Here is a 19,128-nt window from a genome sequence, read left to right on the forward strand (position 1 = left end):
AATAACGTCCTAATTATAATTATAATTAGTTGAAACTAAAGATCGATGCATGATTTGCTTTCAACTTTGTTGAAAATCTTTCACAATCCGATCGACATCCAATGAGACAGACTCTCTCCCTAACACGCCCAAATTAAGGTATAGGTATATCTATATATATACACCACGACAATTACAAACAAACATATCTTATGACACTAATTTTAATCCAACTAAAATAAGACGTATTTATCCATTTAATTAAGCTCATGCAAGCATGAAGACACGTACAAGTGTATATACATCTATATCTATATATATATATATACATGTTTCATGCTTGCTTGGCTTACGTGCCGTCCGAAGAGAAGACCCAGTCAAGACAAGAGCATGTTTAATGTTTTATGGGGAAAAAATATATATATGTCAAAATCATATGAAATAAACTGTAAGCTAGAGACTAAGAGTAATTGGTTCTTCGAATTCAAAACTAATTGAGGTCTGGCCGGCAATAAAAGTTAATCTTTCATCAACTAATTATAAACCACTCTAAATGCTCTGCCAACATTTCTTCCTCCACTTTCTCTCCCTTTCCCGGAAAATTTTCATGCAAAAGGAATTATAATGTGAGATAAGTTTGATGATGATGATGAGGTACCAAATGATGGCAAGTTCGCCAGCAGCTGCAGCACCATTTCCTACTAAAAAATCTAATGATCATAAGAATACTACTAGTACTGATCATGTTCATAACAAGCATCAAATATGGGGGATTCTTATTATCATCATTGTTACATTCTTGTTGAGTGCCTCCTTGTTCTTGCTTATAAAGAGAAAAGTCTTCCCAATCTTCAAGCAAAGGTGGACTCGTAAAGGTAATTAATCAAAATTTATTTATAACTAAGAGAGAATTTGTTGTGATTGGGATTGAAATGATTCCTCTGTGTGTGTGTGTGTGTGTATGTGTGTCTATATATATATATATATGGCAGGAAGCTTGAAGGGCAAGAAGTTGATGTTGAGGCAGTTTCAAATGGAGGAACTAGAAAAGGCTACCAACAACTTCAGTGAAGAATGCTTGTTGGGGTTTGGTGGATTTGGTAATGTCTACAAAGGGTCTTTTGAGGGGGAAGGCACTCTAGCTATCAAGAGAGCTCATGCTGATTCGTACCAGAGCATCGAAGAATTTAGAAATGGTAATTAACTTCATCTATATATATATATATATATATATTCTCAGATATATGAAACTAAAGTTGTAGTTATTTATAAGGTTCTGGATTTTGTGTAATTGATTTGCATTTAGTGTTGTTTTCGAATCAGAAGTGATGCTACTCTCCCAAGTAAAGCACAGCAACCTTGTAGGTTTGGTGGGTTTTTGTGAAAAAACTGGTCAGTAACTACAAATAAGTGCCTCAATTGATTGATCACCGAAGCAACTGGAAGTGCAGTTCAAGTTTACCAGTTGTGCTATGTGTTTTGAACAGGTGCAAAGGGGGATCAAGTGTTAGTTTATGAGTATGTGCCAAATGGTTCTCTTCTTGAGTACATAATGGGTGAGAGCTTCATCACTAGCCGCTTAGTTTGTTCTGTCAACAATTCTAAGAACAGTGTTATAAGATTTGCTCACTGCCCTGTATAGGTAGAGGAGGAAGGAGCTTAACTTGGAGGCAGAGAGTAAACATAGCGATTGGAGCAGCAAAAGGTATGGGCCTTCAAGTCTAGTTCCCAAACTGTTCGACGAAATGCTTGATAGAATACAGTTTCTGAATGTGAATCACAAACTGTTTATAAAAAACTCTCTGTTTTGAAAACTTTGCAGGGATAGCTCACTTGCATGATGGAATCAAGCCTAGCATAATACACCGCGACATAAAACCGAGTAACATCTTAATAGGCGATGGGTTCGAAGCCAAGGTTTCGGATTTTGGACTAGTAAAAATTGGACCTATTGGAGATCAGTCTCATGTCAGTAGCCAGGTCAAAGGAACACCAGGATATCTTGACCCTGCATATTGCTCAACCTTCCATTTGAGTCCCTTCAGTGATGTCTATAGCTTTGGCGTCATTCTCTTGCAACTTGTTTCAGCCAGGCCTGCAGTTGAGAGAACGAGAAATCCGAGTAATCATCATATTATTGATTGGGTAAGCAATCCGAGTAACCTACATCAAACCACTCCTCTGTTGGATCCTGAGTGCCATGTTTGAATGTTCATTTCATTGTTTAATGCAGGCAAGACCTAGCTTGGAGAGGGGCAACATAGAGGAGATTTTAGATGCTAATCTACTATCCACGCCCTGCAACATGGAGATGATGCTAAAGATGGGAGAACTTGGTCTAAGATGTGTAGTGAAAACACCCAAAGACCGGCCTAGAATGTCTCAGGTATGGCAGGAACTAGAAGAGGCCCTGTACTTGACTGACTGTAACGTCATCCGTAAAGAGCCTACCGGAAGGAGTTCTAGGTCGATGGATTATGAGCAGTCTCAGAGCTTTGTGAGCATAGATGGCATTGGGTTTCAAAGGTTTCGAGTAGAGATGGATAGTATTTCCTTTCAAAGCACAAGCTTGAGGTGCTTTGAGGCCAGCAGTGTTAGTATTGATACTGATAAGAACAATCTGAGAGGAATAAGTGAGGAAACAAGTAGAGAAGAAGATATCATGAGTTAAAAGCTTATGTAACCAATATGCAAGTTTGAAGTTGTTGTGTAACCTATTTTTTTGTGTGAATGAAACATTGAAGTGCTTGAATTGATCAAGTAATCATGAGGTAACACAAAAAATTGGCTAAAATAGAAAATTTTAAACCATCTAAAACAGCTTGCTTTAACAGTTTGGTCAGAGAACCTATACAGTACCTGGACCTGGTTCCGAGAACCTTAGATCTCCGAAGCCCCTTTAGTGTCCCACGTAAGTTATCCAATCTAACCTAAGAGCTCGGAGTCCATTTCTTCTGCTGCATTTGCAATTTCTCTGCATTCTACTAGACCTGCATACATATTCTCAGAAGCCTTTGAAAACTCAGCCAAGGACTCGAAAACTGAATAAAATCCAGTCCGAAATCCTTTTAGAGTGATTTGCTTTGTCTCTTTCACGTCATCAAGGTGCTTTGCTTTCTCCAAATCCAGTTTCTTCCTTAACATATCCAAAATGTGTTTTTGGTTCTCAAGATATGCTTCTGATTTCTGGTCAAATGTATTCGACTCAAGAATCCTGGTTTCTAATTTATGGACTGCTAAAACCTTTCTCTCAAGCTCTTTGGCGAGTCCATCAATTTTCTTCTTCTGCCGTTGCTCCTCACCTAGCTGAACCAGCAGAGCTCGAATATCCTTTGCAAAGCCTTTCATTGCAAATATTACTGCCTTATCAGGCAATGTCTCCAAGTAAGCCATCCAATTATGACAGATAACCAGCAAGAGTGGCCCATTGATTGTCCATGGTGGAGTAAGATACCTGCCCACCGTAGAGGACTCAAGTTCAGGCGCAATGAACTTAGACAGCCAGCAAGTAAGGATTTCAATATATGACTTTTGTGTAGAAACATATGATGCAAAGCAGGCACGCCAGTTTTGAAGTTCTGCATTGAGTTGAAGTGTGGCAAGTTGGTGAGAGTTGGTACCGAACTTGCCTTGAGTTGGACAGTCATAAGATTTCACTTCAAGAATGATTTGGCTTTGGGTTTTGTAAGATTCTTCCATTGTCTTCCAGTTTTTCTTCAGGCTGCAGAAGGTGGAGAAAATTAAGTTCCAAAATTTTGATTTTGATTAGTCTTTCCAAGAGCTAGCTCATCAGATTTCTTACGCATGTAGTAGCTCAACAAGTTGAGGTTGCAATTCTTTGTCTCTCAGTGTCTGAATTCTTTCAGAGATCGATTCCGCCCTTCTTATGGCCAGAAAGAGCCTGGATTGCAAGTCTTTTGCTTTGACTTGGTTTTTCTCCCTGCTATCTTGCTTATAATCCTGCTCCTGCTTTTTTGAATGAAAATATCTCCGCTCATAAATTTTTCTCGCTTTGTCTCCAGCCTGAGTTTTTGGATCATAATTTGTTAAAATAAGTGGAAATCAATAACTGAACAAAGTAAGTATCAAATTCCTGTTAAATAAAAAAACTTTGATAGCTTGTCTTAGTTGTCTAATGCAAATTCTATCCTTCTATGTTCTGTATATATATGTATGTATACCCTGCAGATCAAGGCTTACAGAAAACATGTTCAGATGACACTTCACTGTAATCAAACAAATTTGATATCAGTTGTGATGAATTCAGAGTTTACCTTAACCTCCTCATACAGCTTCTTCTCCCAAGCATATAACCTCTCTAGCGTTAGCAAGTGACTACCAGCTTCCATTCCTCCATAGTCCTTAAACAAATCATCGTTCAGTTCGGTCCACATAGAGGAACTTCTGGAGGTAGATCTAAGGAGACTTCTACAAGAGGAAGAAGAAAACGACATGGATCGGCTCAATGTAGCTGACGACATGAGTTTATTCGAGTTTTCTGCACCCAAATGGCATAAGTTGAATATGAGATTATTGTTAGATGCACAACAAGCACAAGGAGAGAGTGAGGATCCCAAATTCTGAAATATTCAATCAATCCAAGGAGTTATAAACGTGAATCATAGACTGGGAACTAAAGTCTTCCTCAAATATTTCAACTATCTTCCATCAGAATTATGTCTGCATCACAAGTATTTAAACAATTCAGCAACAGCTTCAGAGTTCTCACAAGAGAAGGAAATCAATTCCATTTTTAATTTCTAACGATAAGTAGTGGTTTCTATAAGAAAGGCTGGACATACAATATACAACTCCCTTGAAAGTGAAGAAGAAAGCCAGCAATGCTACATTTACAATGAGACAAGGGTTTATCCATGGAGTCAATGACCCATTTTGTCTCCCAATTATAAAATGGAAAAGATTTAGCTATAACTATAAGGGAACCACATGAGGACAAGCATAATTGAAACAAATATATCAAAACCACATGAAGGCTTAAGAAACTTGATACAATAGAAAATGGGGGAAAGGGTACCTTTAATTCCCTCCAAACCAGATAGTAAGCGAACTCTATTGACCTCTAGCATCCTTGAGACAATCAACCCAGAATCATAAGACCTAACAAAATAGTCCTCAACATCCTTCAATGCTTCCAACAATTCCCTTCCGTTTGTGGGTGTGTCCATCACTCTCAATCCCTTACTCTCCTCATGATCCATATCACCATTATTTGCATTCATTACTACTCTCTCTCCCTCCTCCTCTAGCTCAGGTATCCCCTCTTTCTCCCACACCTTCCTCAATTCGTCATCAGGGCTTTGACTAAATCTATTCACCACCTCTTCTCTTAGTACTTCATCAAATGGATAGAAAAAATCCCACTCAAAATCTCTCCCTTGTGATGGTTCTGGTGGTGGGGCAATGGAATCATCATAAAAATGCTCACAGATCACTTCTCCTTCTTCACTTTCACTTTCACTTTCCTTTTTTTCTTGGAATGCCTCGTGACTGACAAGTTTTTCTTCTGTCTTTTTTACTTCTTTTTGACTCTCAGGTTGACCGGAAATGGGTTCAAGGGTGGGGTAGTTGGTCATAAATGGCTCAATGGAAGGGAAACTGATGAGGAACGCAGAGGAAGAAGAAGAGGAATGTCTGGCCAGAAACAACCTAATAGCGGCTGCTACTGCACAGAGAGACTGATTGTACTTACACTGTGCATCAGCAAAGGCATACCTTCTTTCAATAGCCAATTGCAGAAGTCTTTTCCTCTCCCTACACAGCGAAACAACATTGTCGTCTTCATCTTTCTTTGAAGCAACACACCCCATATCCCTACTTTCCTCCAAAATAGACAGATGGGTTTTTTTATCAAAACCCTCAAAATTTTATCTTTCACTCACAGAAACTGGTTTCCGTGTCGTTGCTTGGAAGAATGTGGTTGATTAAGGCGGGTGAGGTTGAAGAGAAAACAAAAGAACAGCTCAGAACTCAAAGAAAGAGACAAGACAGAGAACCAATCCAAACGAACCCACCCATTTGCCTCCAACCAATCCATTTCATTCATGGCACTGGGATTTTAATGTCAACAAACAAAGGGACCCCCATTTGAGAGGGATGTTTGCTTGATTTAGCAGAGTTTTTTATAGTTGGTGACAGAGTTTTAACATGAATGTTAATAAATGAATGAGAAAAAAGAGGAGATACTGAAGAGTCCAAAGAGATAAAGAGAGGGGGAGTATATTTCTGTGGTGGTTCAGATAATGATATCTTACTACAACTACATTGGAATTGGTTGCTGTTGAATTGAAGACAACGGGCAGAGAAGGAAAATAACAAACAATAAGCAGTTAAGCATCCACAAAATCCATGTGAGATGAGTTTTAGTTAACCAATAAAATATTATTGCTAGTATTTTGGAAGAAGTGGAGCTTAGAAGTAGTCTTGACAAATGGCAATAATGGATCTTACCTGGCAATCTTTGTCTGCCAGTGGAAAATAGTGTAAAGCTGGAGTATAATTTAATCTGAACTGGTCGTTTTCCTTTCCTCGATTGGTTTGGTTTTAACTTTTTGATCTGTTCATTGACAAGGCGATGAAGACCTGATTCTACCAAAAACAGAAGTTCCATCATTTGTGCGGCCGGTCCATTGGATTTGGACCTTCAAGGCCCACTCTTCGTTTTAGTGGGCTTTTGAAACTTTTTCATTGATAAAAGCTGCTGAGGCCCACTGCAATAGGAACCGTTGAATAAAAATCCATGGTCACCGTGGGCACTAACCTTCTAAAACGCCGATTCTCTCCCTCAAGCTTCTATCTTTTGCGCCATTCTGTTGTTACCCAAACGCTAAGAAGTAGGGTTTGCGCGAGTCTTTCGACTTTCGTTTCGCTCTCCAAATTGGATCACATGAATGTTTGTTCGGTCAGATGTGATTCTGCTACATTTAGGAGAGATTTGTATTTGGTGACACAGTTTGAATGCTGCTAATAATTGAACAAGAAGAAAGAAGAGATACACGAGTCAAAAAAGAAGCAGAGAGAGAGTAAAAAACACTTCTTTTTTCTCGCAATTTACATGTGGTCTGGGTTTGAAGTGACAGCATAACATTACTGCCATTTTGGAAGAGCTGGAGCGTAAAAGTCTTGACAAATGACAATAATGGATCCTATCTGCCTGTCTGTCTGCCATAGCAATAGAACCCGAACTTGCTATCTTTTGAGTTTAAGGAGGAGGGTCTATTAGTATAATGCGAATTGGCTGGTTTTCTTTGCTCTGTCATAAATGAGTATCCTCAGTTGGTTAAAAGCATATTAGAACATGGTTCAAAGATAACCTGTCAATTAACAAAGTATCAAGCACTTGAGTCGGAACAAACCAATGGAGAAACTCACTTTCCAGGACTGGAACTCTGGAAAAGATGAAAGAAACTTTGATCTTAAGGGATGTTTTGCTTAACATAATTTACCAAAAAAAAAAGAAAAGAAAAAATCTTTGGTGGGTCTTCTCTGCAGCTCGATTCTTCTGATTCTCTCCCTTCACTTTTTGGCATTAAGAGCTCCATAACTAAATAAAATACACATCCCATGATAATGACCTACATTGCACATAGAAAGTGAAACAAAATACCCCTTCTTCGTCTTCCTTTATACCGGGTCATGAAAGAACAAGACGGGTTTCTGCATCTAGGGACAACAGTAGAGGGAGCATGCTTAATTAGTTGATGTTGAGTTCCATGGGAGTGGCACAGGGGGCTAGGGTTTTGGCAGGTAGGCTAATGCCACCCCCTTTGACAGATACAGAAGGTCCTTTGAGGGAGCTGGCTCTGCTAATTAGTTTTGAGTCCAGAAATACAATAATGACTGTGATGTCGTCATGGAAATGCCGGCGAACACCTCGGTCAATCTTTTTCAGATCAGAGTATCTCATTTCCCTTTTCTTTGCAGCTTCCTGCAAGGCAAGCTTCACAATCCTCCGAGCAATGCCCTGCATGAAACAACAAACCAAGATTACATCATTTTCCAAGAGCTCCTGCTGGGATTTTCCATAAAGAGCCTTAATGTAAAAACATAGACACAAGATATGGAGTACAAACAGATGCCCTTATCCCATGAACATGGTGAAAGAGTTTCCAAATATTTAAAACAGTAATCAATCAAAACTATTTACAGCAATTCATCAAGAACAGCAGTAATCACTTTAGAGTCATGAGGCAGATGCACAATCCACAAGCAGAAAATAATGTTTCGAGAATCTACATAGTAGATTCTTCTTATGGCTCTCCTACGGCCTTTATGGCTCTCCTACGGCCTTCCCTGATTATGGGAGAAACTTTCAAGTCGCTTATTTGACATGTTCGATGATTAAGGAAACATATTCTATTGTTTTCAACCTCTTTATATAAATTTTCTTTTAACAAATCAAGTTTTCCAATTAGCGGCAATTTTCTGAAAACAAAAAACATATTCAGGACAATACAGCAACCGAAAGAAACATATGCTAGTTAGCCATTGTTAGTTTCTGCCTATAGGAAATCCACCACAACAAGATAGAAATAAACAGTTGGTTCTATGAGAGAAATATTACGCTGCGTGGATTATTTTGGACTATATCAACTGCTTCTTGATTGTTAAAGTGCTCCCACAGCCCATCAGAAGCAAATATGACAAACTGATCCTGAGGTTGGAGTTCATGCACAGATATTGAAGGTTCCGAACTTAAAATCGGCCTTCTGAAAGGTTCACGAAGACGGAACTTCACATACAAGGGCTCCCTATTAAACTCAGGCTTCTTCAAATACACATCTCCAATGGATCTAGAAACCTGCAATGCAAATGTTCATAAGGGCATCAAGCCTCATAATGACATTATAAAAATTACTGAAGTCATATTTACATGCTGATTTATGTCATTCCACCCTAGTACTTTAAAGTATCTTTCATTGTCAACTATCTTAGATGACAAAGAAAAAAACAAGTAGTATTTCAGTCATTAACTGATATTCTCTCCCCAAATGCGTACTCAAGAATTCACCACCACATGACAGCTTAGGGCTTTGCTGGAATGGGAATTAAGGAACAAGAACCAAAATCACGAGACTATTTCTATACTTGGAAAAAGGAAAAAAAGTAATTTTTTCCTGACTACATGCCAAAAGTTAACAAGCTAATAAGTATGTTAAGTGTTCATCTGACCATAAAATATATTACTTTACAACCGTCTAATGCTCTTGAAATGCAGAATCCTTGCAGTAAAAGTTTAACTATTGAGCGACTTAATATAATCATTACTTTTGTGTTGCTGGATAACTTCTCTTACAGTATGCAAAATCACGCGACTTTTGATCTTGAGCATCAAGTTTGAAAGTCCGTGCACCAAAACTATCTAGAATAATCAATTCAAGTTTCAATTCACAACTTGATTCTCATACAATTTGCATGATAGTTCAAACATGATTCTAACTCCCAACACTTTCATCTTAATATCATACCTCATCACACCCTACAACTACTTGATACTCATCCACAGTCCCAGGACATCAGAGAGATGCAAATTATTTCCACAACTCCACTATTTCAACACCAGCCAATGCACTCAATCGGGACCGTTTTAATATGTCGCTGTGTTGTGTCAATACAATCCTATCATGCAAGCGAGATCTTGCAATCTAAATCATTGTCTCTCTATTTAAAGGCCACGTCTGTTTTAAACTTTCAAGTGTGTCATTGATCCATGTCAAGGTCTTCAAACTTAGTACTGAGTCTACTGACTTGATGCACCTCCCTGTAGCCCTCTTTTAGCCGACCGTGCACCTGCTTGCCCACCCACAAAAGAAGGGAAACTTAAAGAACATCCCTTCTTTTTACCTCTAGTTGCTCAGTTGGTTGTCTGACAGAATTAACCTCCCCTAACATGCATGGTCTTTGCAATGGTACTAAACTTAATTCCAGTGTAACATATGAAGAAACTTGCAGAAGACATCAACTTGCGACTGACGCTTCCAAACATTTTATGATGTTATAATAATACGGCGGCAGCTTTAAAAAAATAATACAACAAAATCAGGAGGGAAAGAAAACAAGTTATCATGTGATAGGGGCAAAGCTCATAGAAAGAATCTAGCAAACCATGTCTTTTCAACTTACCTGTATCTTGCCCTTTACCCTCCATACATTATTCTTTAAAACAACAATGTGTGAGTCATCAGGATGCAAAGAACGCATCTCTTGTCTAACAGACTCTTCGCAGGCATTATGCTCAGATGAGAGCTGGCTTGCAAGTACTTCCCCTGTTTCCTTGACAAGCCTTCCAAGCACAGCACGGGAATCTCCAAGGTTTGCTACGTAAAGTGTCCTACCACATATCACACCGGTCAGGCAACAAGAACCAACAGCAGCAATCTGGGGCTTCACAGGCCACTGTCTGGTAACTACAGAAAGAAACCCTTCCTCTGTTGCTTGATAAGCCTTCCGTATCACATCTACAGACATGGATTGTTGCTCACACGTGAACCCTGCATATTACAAACAAAACTGAATCATCGGGGAATTACTACTCAGTTCTTGAGTTCAAGTCTTGACCATTAAAGTATGAATAAGCCATAAGCATAGAAACTATATACCATAGAAGAGATTGTAGCATGTCCTTAAATTCCAAATTCAACTGACAGATGGCTCTGGCAATGAATCAAAAGTTGCACAAACATGCATTTTTAAGACAAAAACTTCAATTTTGGTTTAGAGTACTTACTACTCAGGTGCTGAAAAAGGTGTTCATTAATGTAACGCGAGGTCTCTGGACCCCCATGACCATCATATATCCCAACAAAGGTGCCATAGGGGCTGGACTCATTAGAGCTCAAGAGACCAGATTCAATCTGGCTCTGATCCTCAAGTAAGTTGTTGGCTTGAACAACAGCCATGGAGAATTCACCAGTCAAGTGTCGCCCACTGTCTTTGTACCATAGGAGTCCGTCTTGCCGGCCTGTTGCATCTGACCCCTTGTGGAAGTAACGTTCCGGGGACAGCCACCAACAGGCCCTCAAGAAGTTCATCAACTTTGATAACATCCCTCATCTCACCGGGGTCAGCATCCGGTCCCTCAAATCCACAATGAATGCAATCAGCACTTCAAACCAAGAACATCCGCCCTTCCCGTCCTCTGCATAAAACATTCATGTAAAACCTTTAAACAGTAATTATAAGCATCAACAATTTGACAAACTGAAGATTCATGAAAAGAAATGAAGCTTTTTTGAGCTATTCATCAAATGAAATGAAGCTCTTGAGCTATCTTTGAGTTTAAGTCTTGAAGACCACCTAAGACTTAAGAGGCAAGAAATATTTGGTATTGGACTTCAAAGTAATTGTCAGAAAAAGTGAACTTCCATTTACTAAAGCCCCAATCTTATTAAAATCATAGAATCGAGCTTTGATATTTGAAACCCACATCCAGTTCGGCTTGAAAACAAGTGTGCAATGCTAAAAAAAATGCAGAACAAACGGAGTATCCATGAAAAGGAGTCTGATTTGGTGACACCCAGAAATTTAACGAGCTCAAAGTGCTCAAGTAAATCGAAAGATAACATCTTGGATCACATAAATTGCAAACGCAATGAAAGAGAAACCAAAATTGAACTCACAGTATAATTAGGCCAATCAGCACAGTTTCTGGTCAGCTACTGAATCAAAAACCGAATGAAAAGGATGGAGATCTAAAGGCAACAGAGCAATACATGTGGGTTGAACGCGTTAGATCTATGGATCCGTCAGATCAAAGCTTTTTAGGATAAACAAGGTTGGGAATTCGTTGTTTCTTTAATTTTGTGGGTTTCGGTTGGCTTCTTAATTTCACTTTTCTTTTACAGAGAAAAGAACAGAAGTTGTTTAACAAATCACCGTGACTGAACAGACTGAAAACTCTATCCCTGCTCGGGTCTCTCTCTGAGTCTGAGCAGACAAACCTCCCTATAAAAGAAAACCAACAAAGCGATGCCCGAAAGCCAGCAATGCATATGGGCACCCATGGGCTCCACGTACAGAGAAAGTAGATAGAACGAGAACATTATTTATTTGCATCCCATCATTTCTGAGACATTTTATTTCGGCCCACCATAATTTTCTTCGAAATATTTTTACTTCCCATTAAAATCTTAATTTTTTTTGTTTGTTTTAAGCCCAATTAAATTAATGCAAATGTCAGTATGAGTCAATCTTAATTATTCAATTTTGAGAATGCTTATTGGTGAAATGCAAAATCGTATCAATTCTCAATGTATGATAATCGATTGATGAATTGTGCAAACGTATCAATTTATCAAAATACAAAATATAGGATGTTGTTGTTTTGTATCTGAACAAATAGAGAATTTTAACTTTGGGATCCTTGAGGTGTATCTCATGAGGATGTTTCAACGCTTAAATCAGTCTTGGTAAACAATAGGCCATTAAGATCGCTCAATGTTTGAGGCTCTCTCTAGTTAGTAGTAAGTAAATAATGAGAATATGAGAGTGATTTACCTTAGTGGAGTTTCCATTTTATTGAATTTTAAATAATTGATTGTCCCTAATTACGGTCGAACTTTTTTAAGGTGAATCATCTAAAGATCTCTTGTAGATTTACTTTATATTCGGTGATGAGCGCTGCTTACTATCCCGAACCATTTTGGTCACCAATAATACCCAGGGTTATGCATGTTAGGCCATGAAAATTACATAATATCAACAGCAACAGGTGTATATTTATTCTTTGTTGCGTGGGATTTGAGACATGTTGGTGACTCTTTTAGGACAGGACCAATATCCAAATCCCAAATAGGGTACACGTGTCTATTTAATAATATCCACGTGTCTCTGCCAAGTGGCACAAAACAAGTGGATTGCTTCTTTGTTGATTATATATTTTATTGACATGTAATTATTTGCATTTTTAACACAATCATGGCACCAAAAGCATGATTTAGAGGATGTGAAGAGGAAAAAATAAATAAAGAGAGAGTCATATAGTACAAATCTTCCAGAGAAAAAAGAAATAAATTTGGGATTTGGAATCTATTGTTTTTGGAGATTAAGATCCTTGGCATGTTGAGAAGACTTTGATTAATTAATTTTGTATTAATTGTTGATGCGGCGCCGACCAAGAAATATAATATTTTTAGTATAATTTTACATCCTTAATTACTAATCAATTTTTTGAGTACCAATAATTATCGATAAAGCTTGAATTTCACAATTAATTATTGTCTAATAATATATATATGTATATAGGAATTCTCACATAAGGGTCTATGTTTACACCATTGATTTGAAACATGCGGGACCCAAAGCAGTGGAATCCACTTGTCATCTCATTCATCTACACTATTAAAATGTAACAATTATTTTACACCTTTACATTAAATTCTTATGTGAGAAATCCTCGTTATGTATTTATATAATATGTGTATATATTCCTTTATTTTTGTCCTTAATTAATAGAAGCCGAAAACAATAATCTAAGGATCCAAAAAGGTCCAAGGTGATTGATTGAAACTGATCGAATTGAATTTTTGGATTGGTTTGGTCCCCTTTCAAAGTGAGATCATTTTGTTTCATGATCCAAACATCACAAATACCTAATTTCCATGGAAGCTTTTAGTCTTTAGGCCATGCATGATATGCGCCTTTATTTTAAACCTAGCCAAGTAGCCATAATTACATTCATCATCATAATATACTATCATAATTAGAGCTTCATGGAAGTTGACATAATACCATCACAATATGCCTTCGAAGAATAACGTAATCTACATGAATCTCGAGTAGCTCAGTTGGCGAGTTGGGTCGTATATAATCTCGAATTCCAAGTTCAAGTCTCATCCCTGATAAAAAAAAATTTAAAAATATAATCCACATGAAGTTCAAACATGTTGTGACAAGCTTAAAAGATCTTTCACAATTAATTATGGGATCAGTTTTCAATATTGGTCCCTAAATGAATGAAGAATATGATAATCCAACAAGTCTAACTACCTAAGTTTATGTTGATTGATTGCAACATTTGATTCAATCGTTTTCTTTCCATGACCCAAAATAGAAAAATATTGTGTTTGCCTTACCTTGTTGCGTTTACCTAATTGTGAAGCAAGAGCAAGCCTAACAGTTAAAAAGTGAGTTATAGAAAATATTTCAAAAAATTAATTAAGATTTTTTGGGTTGTTCTATAGACCACGTATGTATATATATGTGTATTTGCCCTGGTCAGGGTAGTCACCCTTCAATTCAATCGGCTTTCTTAGGTGATGATTCTTTTAGTACATACCAAACAAATCGAGAGTAATTTTTCCAAGAAAATAGAGTAGAAAAGAAAAAGAGAAATACTGGTCAAACAATCTATAGATATAGCATATAGGGTCGGCAATTATATAGGCATGCTTATATATTATGTTGAAACTTGAGAGAAACAAAGCCAAAAGCGCGTATAAAGTTGCTTTTGTGGAAACATCATACATATGTTTTGATTGATGAATCACGCTAGGTTAGCCCCTTTGATTATTTCGTTGTTAGGCATTATGTATATGTGGGCATCCGGCATTCAAAACTCTTTATGAGATATTTTTTCAATGGTAGTCGTATCGTATGGTGAGATTGTCTCGTATGTGGGGTTTACATGCATGAATTTTGACAAAGTCGTAGTTGTCGTTAGGGTGATGTGCGTTGACTTGACGACCCGAATTTATAATCTTTAGACTCACTCAACTGTTTAAAGGACACGTACGTTGTTGGGCAGGATCGTTTTCAATTAAAAGAAAAAGGTTTTGATTGATAAATATACGTATATGGAATATTATACTTAGTGGAATCAAGCATGTCAAAGTTGGGGCGGACTAGAGTTGATATGGACCTCTTCGGCTAGAAGAAGTTAATGCCCGATCAGTTGTCCAAAACCACTAAAACCCACATTGAGAAAGGTTCGCCTCTACATTAATTGGATACATGTTTGTTATTTTAGCGCATTTTGGTATGTCTGCCATTGAAGGGAGGTTAAGGATAATAAGGTTATATTGCTGATCATGAAGTTACAAAATTCTAGCTAGTTCATGCTGTAAATGTGAATGTTTCAAGCTGATGAGGCATAGATGAAACACATCGGGTTATATATATGCACATGAGAAAACGTTGAAAATGTGGCCAATGAAGCATATGAATGAGAAATAGCTAGCAGGAAATGTTTAATACTTGGACCAACTGAAGTGTAGGCGACATGAGCAATGGAGAGAAATTAGGGGATTTAACCCAACTGGTCAAGACCCATCCTATATCCACTCTTGGCCAAGCAAATGCCACCAACAACAAGGTCGCAATGTGACTCTACTGGTCACTAATTAACTTTCTTCTCTCTCTCTAATACTCTTTTTATTGGTTTTATGCGTTACCCATATGGGTGATGGATAAACTTGGCTTAAATCACCATTTAAAAGAACCAACCTTTCTGATAAACTTGCCTTCACCTCTTCTGCCTCTCCTGTTTGATCACAGTATTTTCAGAAGAAAATGGTGTAAGCCAGGGAGAGGAACAAAGCATCCCCATTTTCTTCAAGCAGAATTTACCACCAGTTTGAAGGGATTTTTTTTTAAAAACTTGTAATTGATTCGTGTACAATTTTTTTTCTTAAATTTTATTGGTGGGTTCTCTCTGTTTTTTTTGTAAATACAATGAGGTGAAATGAATTATATATATATATATATATATATATAATATTTTTCTGTATTGAACAGTCAATTTTAAAATATGTATATATATATTCATTATTCAGATCCAATAATAAAACAAAAAATCTCATTTCTGAATTACTTTCATCTTTTCCTAGACATCATGCATCTTGAATTATACATAAATGCTTGATAATATTTTTTTTGATAATCATTAATTATGTTGATTGTTCGAGGGAAGTACTGGGCCTTAGTTTATACTTTGGAGTTTGGACGCACTTAAGCAGAAACTTCATGCCCTGATTTTGGGTTGGGCCGTAGTAATTTATAACCAATTCTCATCCGTTGGATCAGAAAAGGTAATCAACGTGGTGAAGCGTCCCACAACTTTTTGGCGCGATTCGAAAATCGTCGAAAAGCTCTGTAAAAGCCCGCTCTTTCCAAACTTCCTCTAAAAGCATTTGTGGCCTCACTTAACTAACTCTCCCTCTCTCTCGATCGAGTCTGAGAGAGGGCCAAGATCTAGGGTTTAACTCTTCGCCCTCTCGATCTGTCTCGCCTTTCACTTCAAAGGCTGTCATTGCCATGGCGGCTGCATCTTCAGCTTGAAGACGCATCACTGCTTCTCCGATCCCATCAAGAACTGGTCCCTCTCTACTGGAAAATTCTTCGACTGGCCCGTTAAGAAGGGAAGCTTCGAGTACTATGCCATCTTGGCCCACCGCTATCGACTTCTGCAAGCTTTCCGATTTGAAGTCGCCCCTTGCTTTCTCTGACGGAAACTCGACTTTTCGGATTAGCTTACTGGGATTGTACGTCTCTTTTGTGTTATGTATCAAGTAAATTGAATTTGTGTGTGTGTTTTATTGGGGTTTTCTTCAATTGGGGGTTCGTTTATTTTTGTATAGTTTGCACTATGCGACGGTTGAATTGGGGTCGCCGGGGATTAAATTCATGGTGGCGCATGACACTGGGAGTGGTCTGTTTTGGGTTCCATGTGATTGTAGACTTGTAGTAGATGCGCGCCTACTCATGGTACTGTTTATGCTTCTGTATGTTCTATTCTCATTACTTTTGGCATTTTTTCTTTTCTTTTCTCCCTTTTTTTCTTTTTTATTTTATTTTAAATTTGGAGTGTTATGGATCTCTTGTTCATTTGATATGTATTGCTTATGAGTTAATTGCACTGCATGAAATGTTTCGCAAGATGGAAATGCTAACCAATTAATTGAACTTTTTAGTTGTTGATCCCCTATAACGATCTTGGTTGTTTAGTATTTCGTTTTGTTAATATTTCTAGCTTCAATGTGAGACCTAGTCCAATGACTCTTGATCTTATGGGAGTGGCATTTCCTTTTGGTCTTAAAGTCAGTATGATCTAGTTATTGATTCCAGAAATGGATAACTATTCTTGCAGGAGTTTGAGCTAAGTGTTTACGGATCTAAAGGGTCATCAACAAGCAAAAAGGTCACCTGCAACATCCTTTTGTTTGATCACCGTAATCACTGCCCTGGAACATTCAGTGATTGCCCTTACATGATCTCTTATGTCTCTGCTCAAACTTCTACTTCTGGGATCTTGGTGGAGGATGTTCTGCACTTAGTAACAGGAGATATCAATGAGGAGTTGGTTGAGGCATATGTCATGTTTGGGTAAGTTATTTGATTATGAACTGAACTGTTTTGAACTCCCTATACCGACATTGTTCTCTTACTACATAATCTGGAATTGGGTTGTAATGAAAATGATATGATTTGTGCAGCTGTGAACAGGTTCAGAGTGGCTTATTTCTTGACATTGCGGCTCCAAATGGCTTGTTTGGGCTCAGTATGGAAAATATATCAGTTCCCTGCATTTTTTTCCAGGGAAGGCTTGACAGCGGATTCTTTCTCTATGTGTTTTGGACATGATGGAATCGGAAGGATCAATTTCGGAGACAAGAGCAGTTCTTACCAGGAAGAGACCCCATTTCATGCGAATCCACCACAGTAAGTGGTAATTCTCAAATTTTCTTTATGCTTATTGTTTTCTTATATATTTGATTGATAAGGATTTCACAGCTCTTTTTGATTCCGGGACCTCTTTTACATGTCTGGTGGACCCAACTTGTACGAGCCTCGCTGAGAATGTGAGTGCTCAAAATGATGAAAAATTAGTTTACCCTCGCATCTTAGTTTTTATCCAATCTAAGTTGAGATTTTCTTTTTGGCAGTTCCATTCATAGGCCGGAGATATGCGTTGTCCACCTGATTCAAGGATACCAATTATATGAGGTTAGATTAACAAATCATATTCCTCTTCTTCTCATTCTTTTCCCATTAAAATCCTCCAGAACTATAATCTGTTTCTCTTGATGGGCAGTCCCGATGAGCCACTTTGCCGTCTATGATCCTATAATCGTCATCTCCACTCTGTAGTCCCCTTCTCATTCGCTTAATTTGTGTGTCAAGACAATCCTTAAATTAATTATTGGCATTCTTCCAATTATCTAAATGCAGACTGAACTTGTTTATTGCTTGGCTGTTTCCAAGAGTGCAGGACTGAATATTGTTGGGTGTAAGTTTTACCTATTACTTTTCATATTAATCTGGTCAACATGGTGCTCTTTCAGCGACTTCTGGGAGGTCCTATATGTGAATCACACTGACCATATAAAACATATTTAATTGGCGTTCTTAATTCCCTAGCATAAAAATATTGATGCATGCTATCTATTGAAACTTTTCGTTAAGATTTTTTGTCCAATTAATGAGCTTACTTATGTGCCAATTGATTGATTTTTGCACAGAACTTTATGACCGGCTATCATGTTGTGTTTGATGGAGAAAAACTTGTTTTGGGTTGGAAAAAGTTCAATTGAGTGCTTTTTTATGATACATAGGATTTCTCTCTATTCTTCCGCTTCCTTAATTACATAATTTTCCGCCGCTTGTGCAGGTTATGACCTTGATGAATATAATACTTTCCCAATTGAATGTCACATCTCCACTCTACTTCCTGCTGTTGCCGCTGGATTTGGTTACTACCCTACTTCAAATTTAACAAAAAAGACCAGGAATATTTCACGGAGTTCAGTTGTCTCTCCTGTCTTATCATAGCCATAAATATTTTCTGTCAGTCTTTACTTCCCCTTTGCATTATATCTATCTATTATTCTAGTAGTTCTGTTGAGATTTTGGACCTTGTGATAGCCCACATTACATGGATCTACAATTGGGCTTACTACACAAGTGGTTGGGAGGCCCATTATGGCTCACAAAACCATGGTTTTGCTAGCTTGGGTCCAACCACTTGTTTATAAGCCACTCAAGTTCTTCAGTTATTTTCCATGAGGGTTTCAATACTCCGCTCACACGAGCTCATCAAATTGGGTCTCATTGCACTCTTCACCGTTCTTGTCATTTTCATCAAAGATTATTCTGGACAAGATTTGCATCACTAAAACTAAACCCTTGCCCTTTTTC

At 37.8% G+C, this 19,128-nt stretch overlaps 3 protein-coding genes and 1 pseudogene across 4 annotated transcripts; 2 read left to right on the forward strand and 2 right to left on the reverse strand.

Annotated features, from left to right (window-relative positions):
* Positions 1-623: 623 nt before the first annotated feature.
* LOC120014789 (probable serine/threonine-protein kinase PBL7) lies at positions 624-2,681 on the forward strand. The gene is made up of 7 exons (XM_038866845.1): positions 624-854; positions 972-1,175; positions 1,303-1,371; positions 1,467-1,535; positions 1,622-1,684; positions 1,802-2,124; positions 2,213-2,681. Exons 1-7 carry the CDS (start codon positions 626-628, stop codon positions 2,648-2,650), a joined length of 1,395 nt encoding a protein of 464 aa, XP_038722773.1. The 5' UTR covers positions 624-625; the 3' UTR covers positions 2,651-2,681.
* Positions 1,957-6,359, reverse strand: LOC120014787 (protein ALTERED PHOSPHATE STARVATION RESPONSE 1-like). 2 transcript variants are annotated; one of them, XR_005471634.1, is made up of 5 exons: positions 5,015-6,359; positions 4,254-4,477; positions 3,782-4,002; positions 2,839-3,700; positions 1,957-2,074 (listed from the first exon to the last, which is right to left on the reverse strand). XR_005471634.1 is itself a non-coding variant. In XM_038866844.1 (4 exons), the coding sequence occupies exons 1-4, from the start codon at positions 5,805-5,807 to the stop codon at positions 2,905-2,907; spliced, it is 2,034 nt and encodes a 677-aa protein (XP_038722772.1). In that variant the 5' UTR covers positions 5,808-6,359; the 3' UTR covers positions 2,699-2,904. The 2 variants fall into 2 exon arrangements, 1 of the variants encoding a protein (XP_038722772.1); XM_038866844.1 differs by lacking the exon at positions 1,957-2,074 and having other exon boundaries at positions 2,699-3,700.
* A 936-nt stretch (positions 6,360-7,295) lies between these two features.
* Positions 7,296-11,948, reverse strand: LOC120015261 (probable protein phosphatase 2C 46). The gene is made up of 5 exons (XM_038867599.1): positions 11,616-11,948; positions 10,724-11,134; positions 10,120-10,487; positions 8,561-8,797; positions 7,296-7,960 (listed from the first exon to the last, which is right to left on the reverse strand). Exons 2-5 carry the CDS (start codon positions 11,040-11,042, stop codon positions 7,691-7,693), a joined length of 1,194 nt encoding a protein of 397 aa, XP_038723527.1. The 5' UTR covers positions 11,043-11,134; positions 11,616-11,948; the 3' UTR covers positions 7,296-7,690.
* A 4,420-nt stretch (positions 11,949-16,368) lies between these two features.
* LOC120015091 lies at positions 16,369-18,517 on the forward strand (annotated as a pseudogene).
* The last annotated feature ends 611 nt before the right edge of the window (positions 18,518-19,128 follow it).

Source organism: Tripterygium wilfordii, chromosome 14 (genome assembly GCF_013401445.1).
Source record: "Tripterygium wilfordii isolate XIE 37 chromosome 14, ASM1340144v1, whole genome shotgun sequence".
Classification (NCBI taxonomy): Eukaryota; Viridiplantae; Streptophyta; class Magnoliopsida; order Celastrales; family Celastraceae; genus Tripterygium; species Tripterygium wilfordii.

Excerpts from the sequence above, each read along its gene's own strand:
- LOC120014789 (XM_038866845.1), top strand. The coding sequence starts at position 626 with ATGATGAGGTACCAAATGATGGCAAGTTCGCCAGCAGCTGCAGCACCA. Across the intron at positions 1,536-1,621 it reads TCTTCTTGAGTACATAATGG|GTAGAGGAGGAAGGAGCTTA; the intron begins GTGAGAGCTTCA and ends TGCCCTGTATAG. Across the intron at positions 2,125-2,212 it reads ATCATCATATTATTGATTGG|GCAAGACCTAGCTTGGAGAG; the intron begins GTAAGCAATCCG and ends TGTTTAATGCAG.
- LOC120014787 (XM_038866844.1), bottom strand. The coding sequence starts at position 5,807 with ATGGGGTGTGTTGCTTCAAAGAAAGATGAAGACGACAATGTTGTTTCG. Across the intron at positions 4,478-5,014 it reads TGGTTTGGAGGGAATTAAAG|AAAACTCGAATAAACTCATG; the intron begins GTACCCTTTCCC and ends ATTTGGGTGCAG. Across the intron at positions 4,003-4,253 it reads AGCTGTATGAGGAGGTTAAG|GCTGGAGACAAAGCGAGAAA; the intron begins GTAAACTCTGAA and ends CCAAAAACTCAG.
- LOC120015261 (XM_038867599.1), bottom strand. The coding sequence starts at position 11,042 with ATGTTATCAAAGTTGATGAACTTCTTGAGGGCCTGTTGGTGGCTGTCC. Across the intron at positions 10,488-10,723 it reads CCTTTTTCAGCACCTGAGTA|GGTTCACGTGTGAGCAACAA; the intron begins GTAAGTACTCTA and ends TGTAATATGCAG. Across the intron at positions 7,961-8,560 it reads TCCAAAATAATCCACGCAGC|GGCATTGCTCGGAGGATTGT; the intron begins GTAATATTTCTC and ends TGTTTCATGCAG.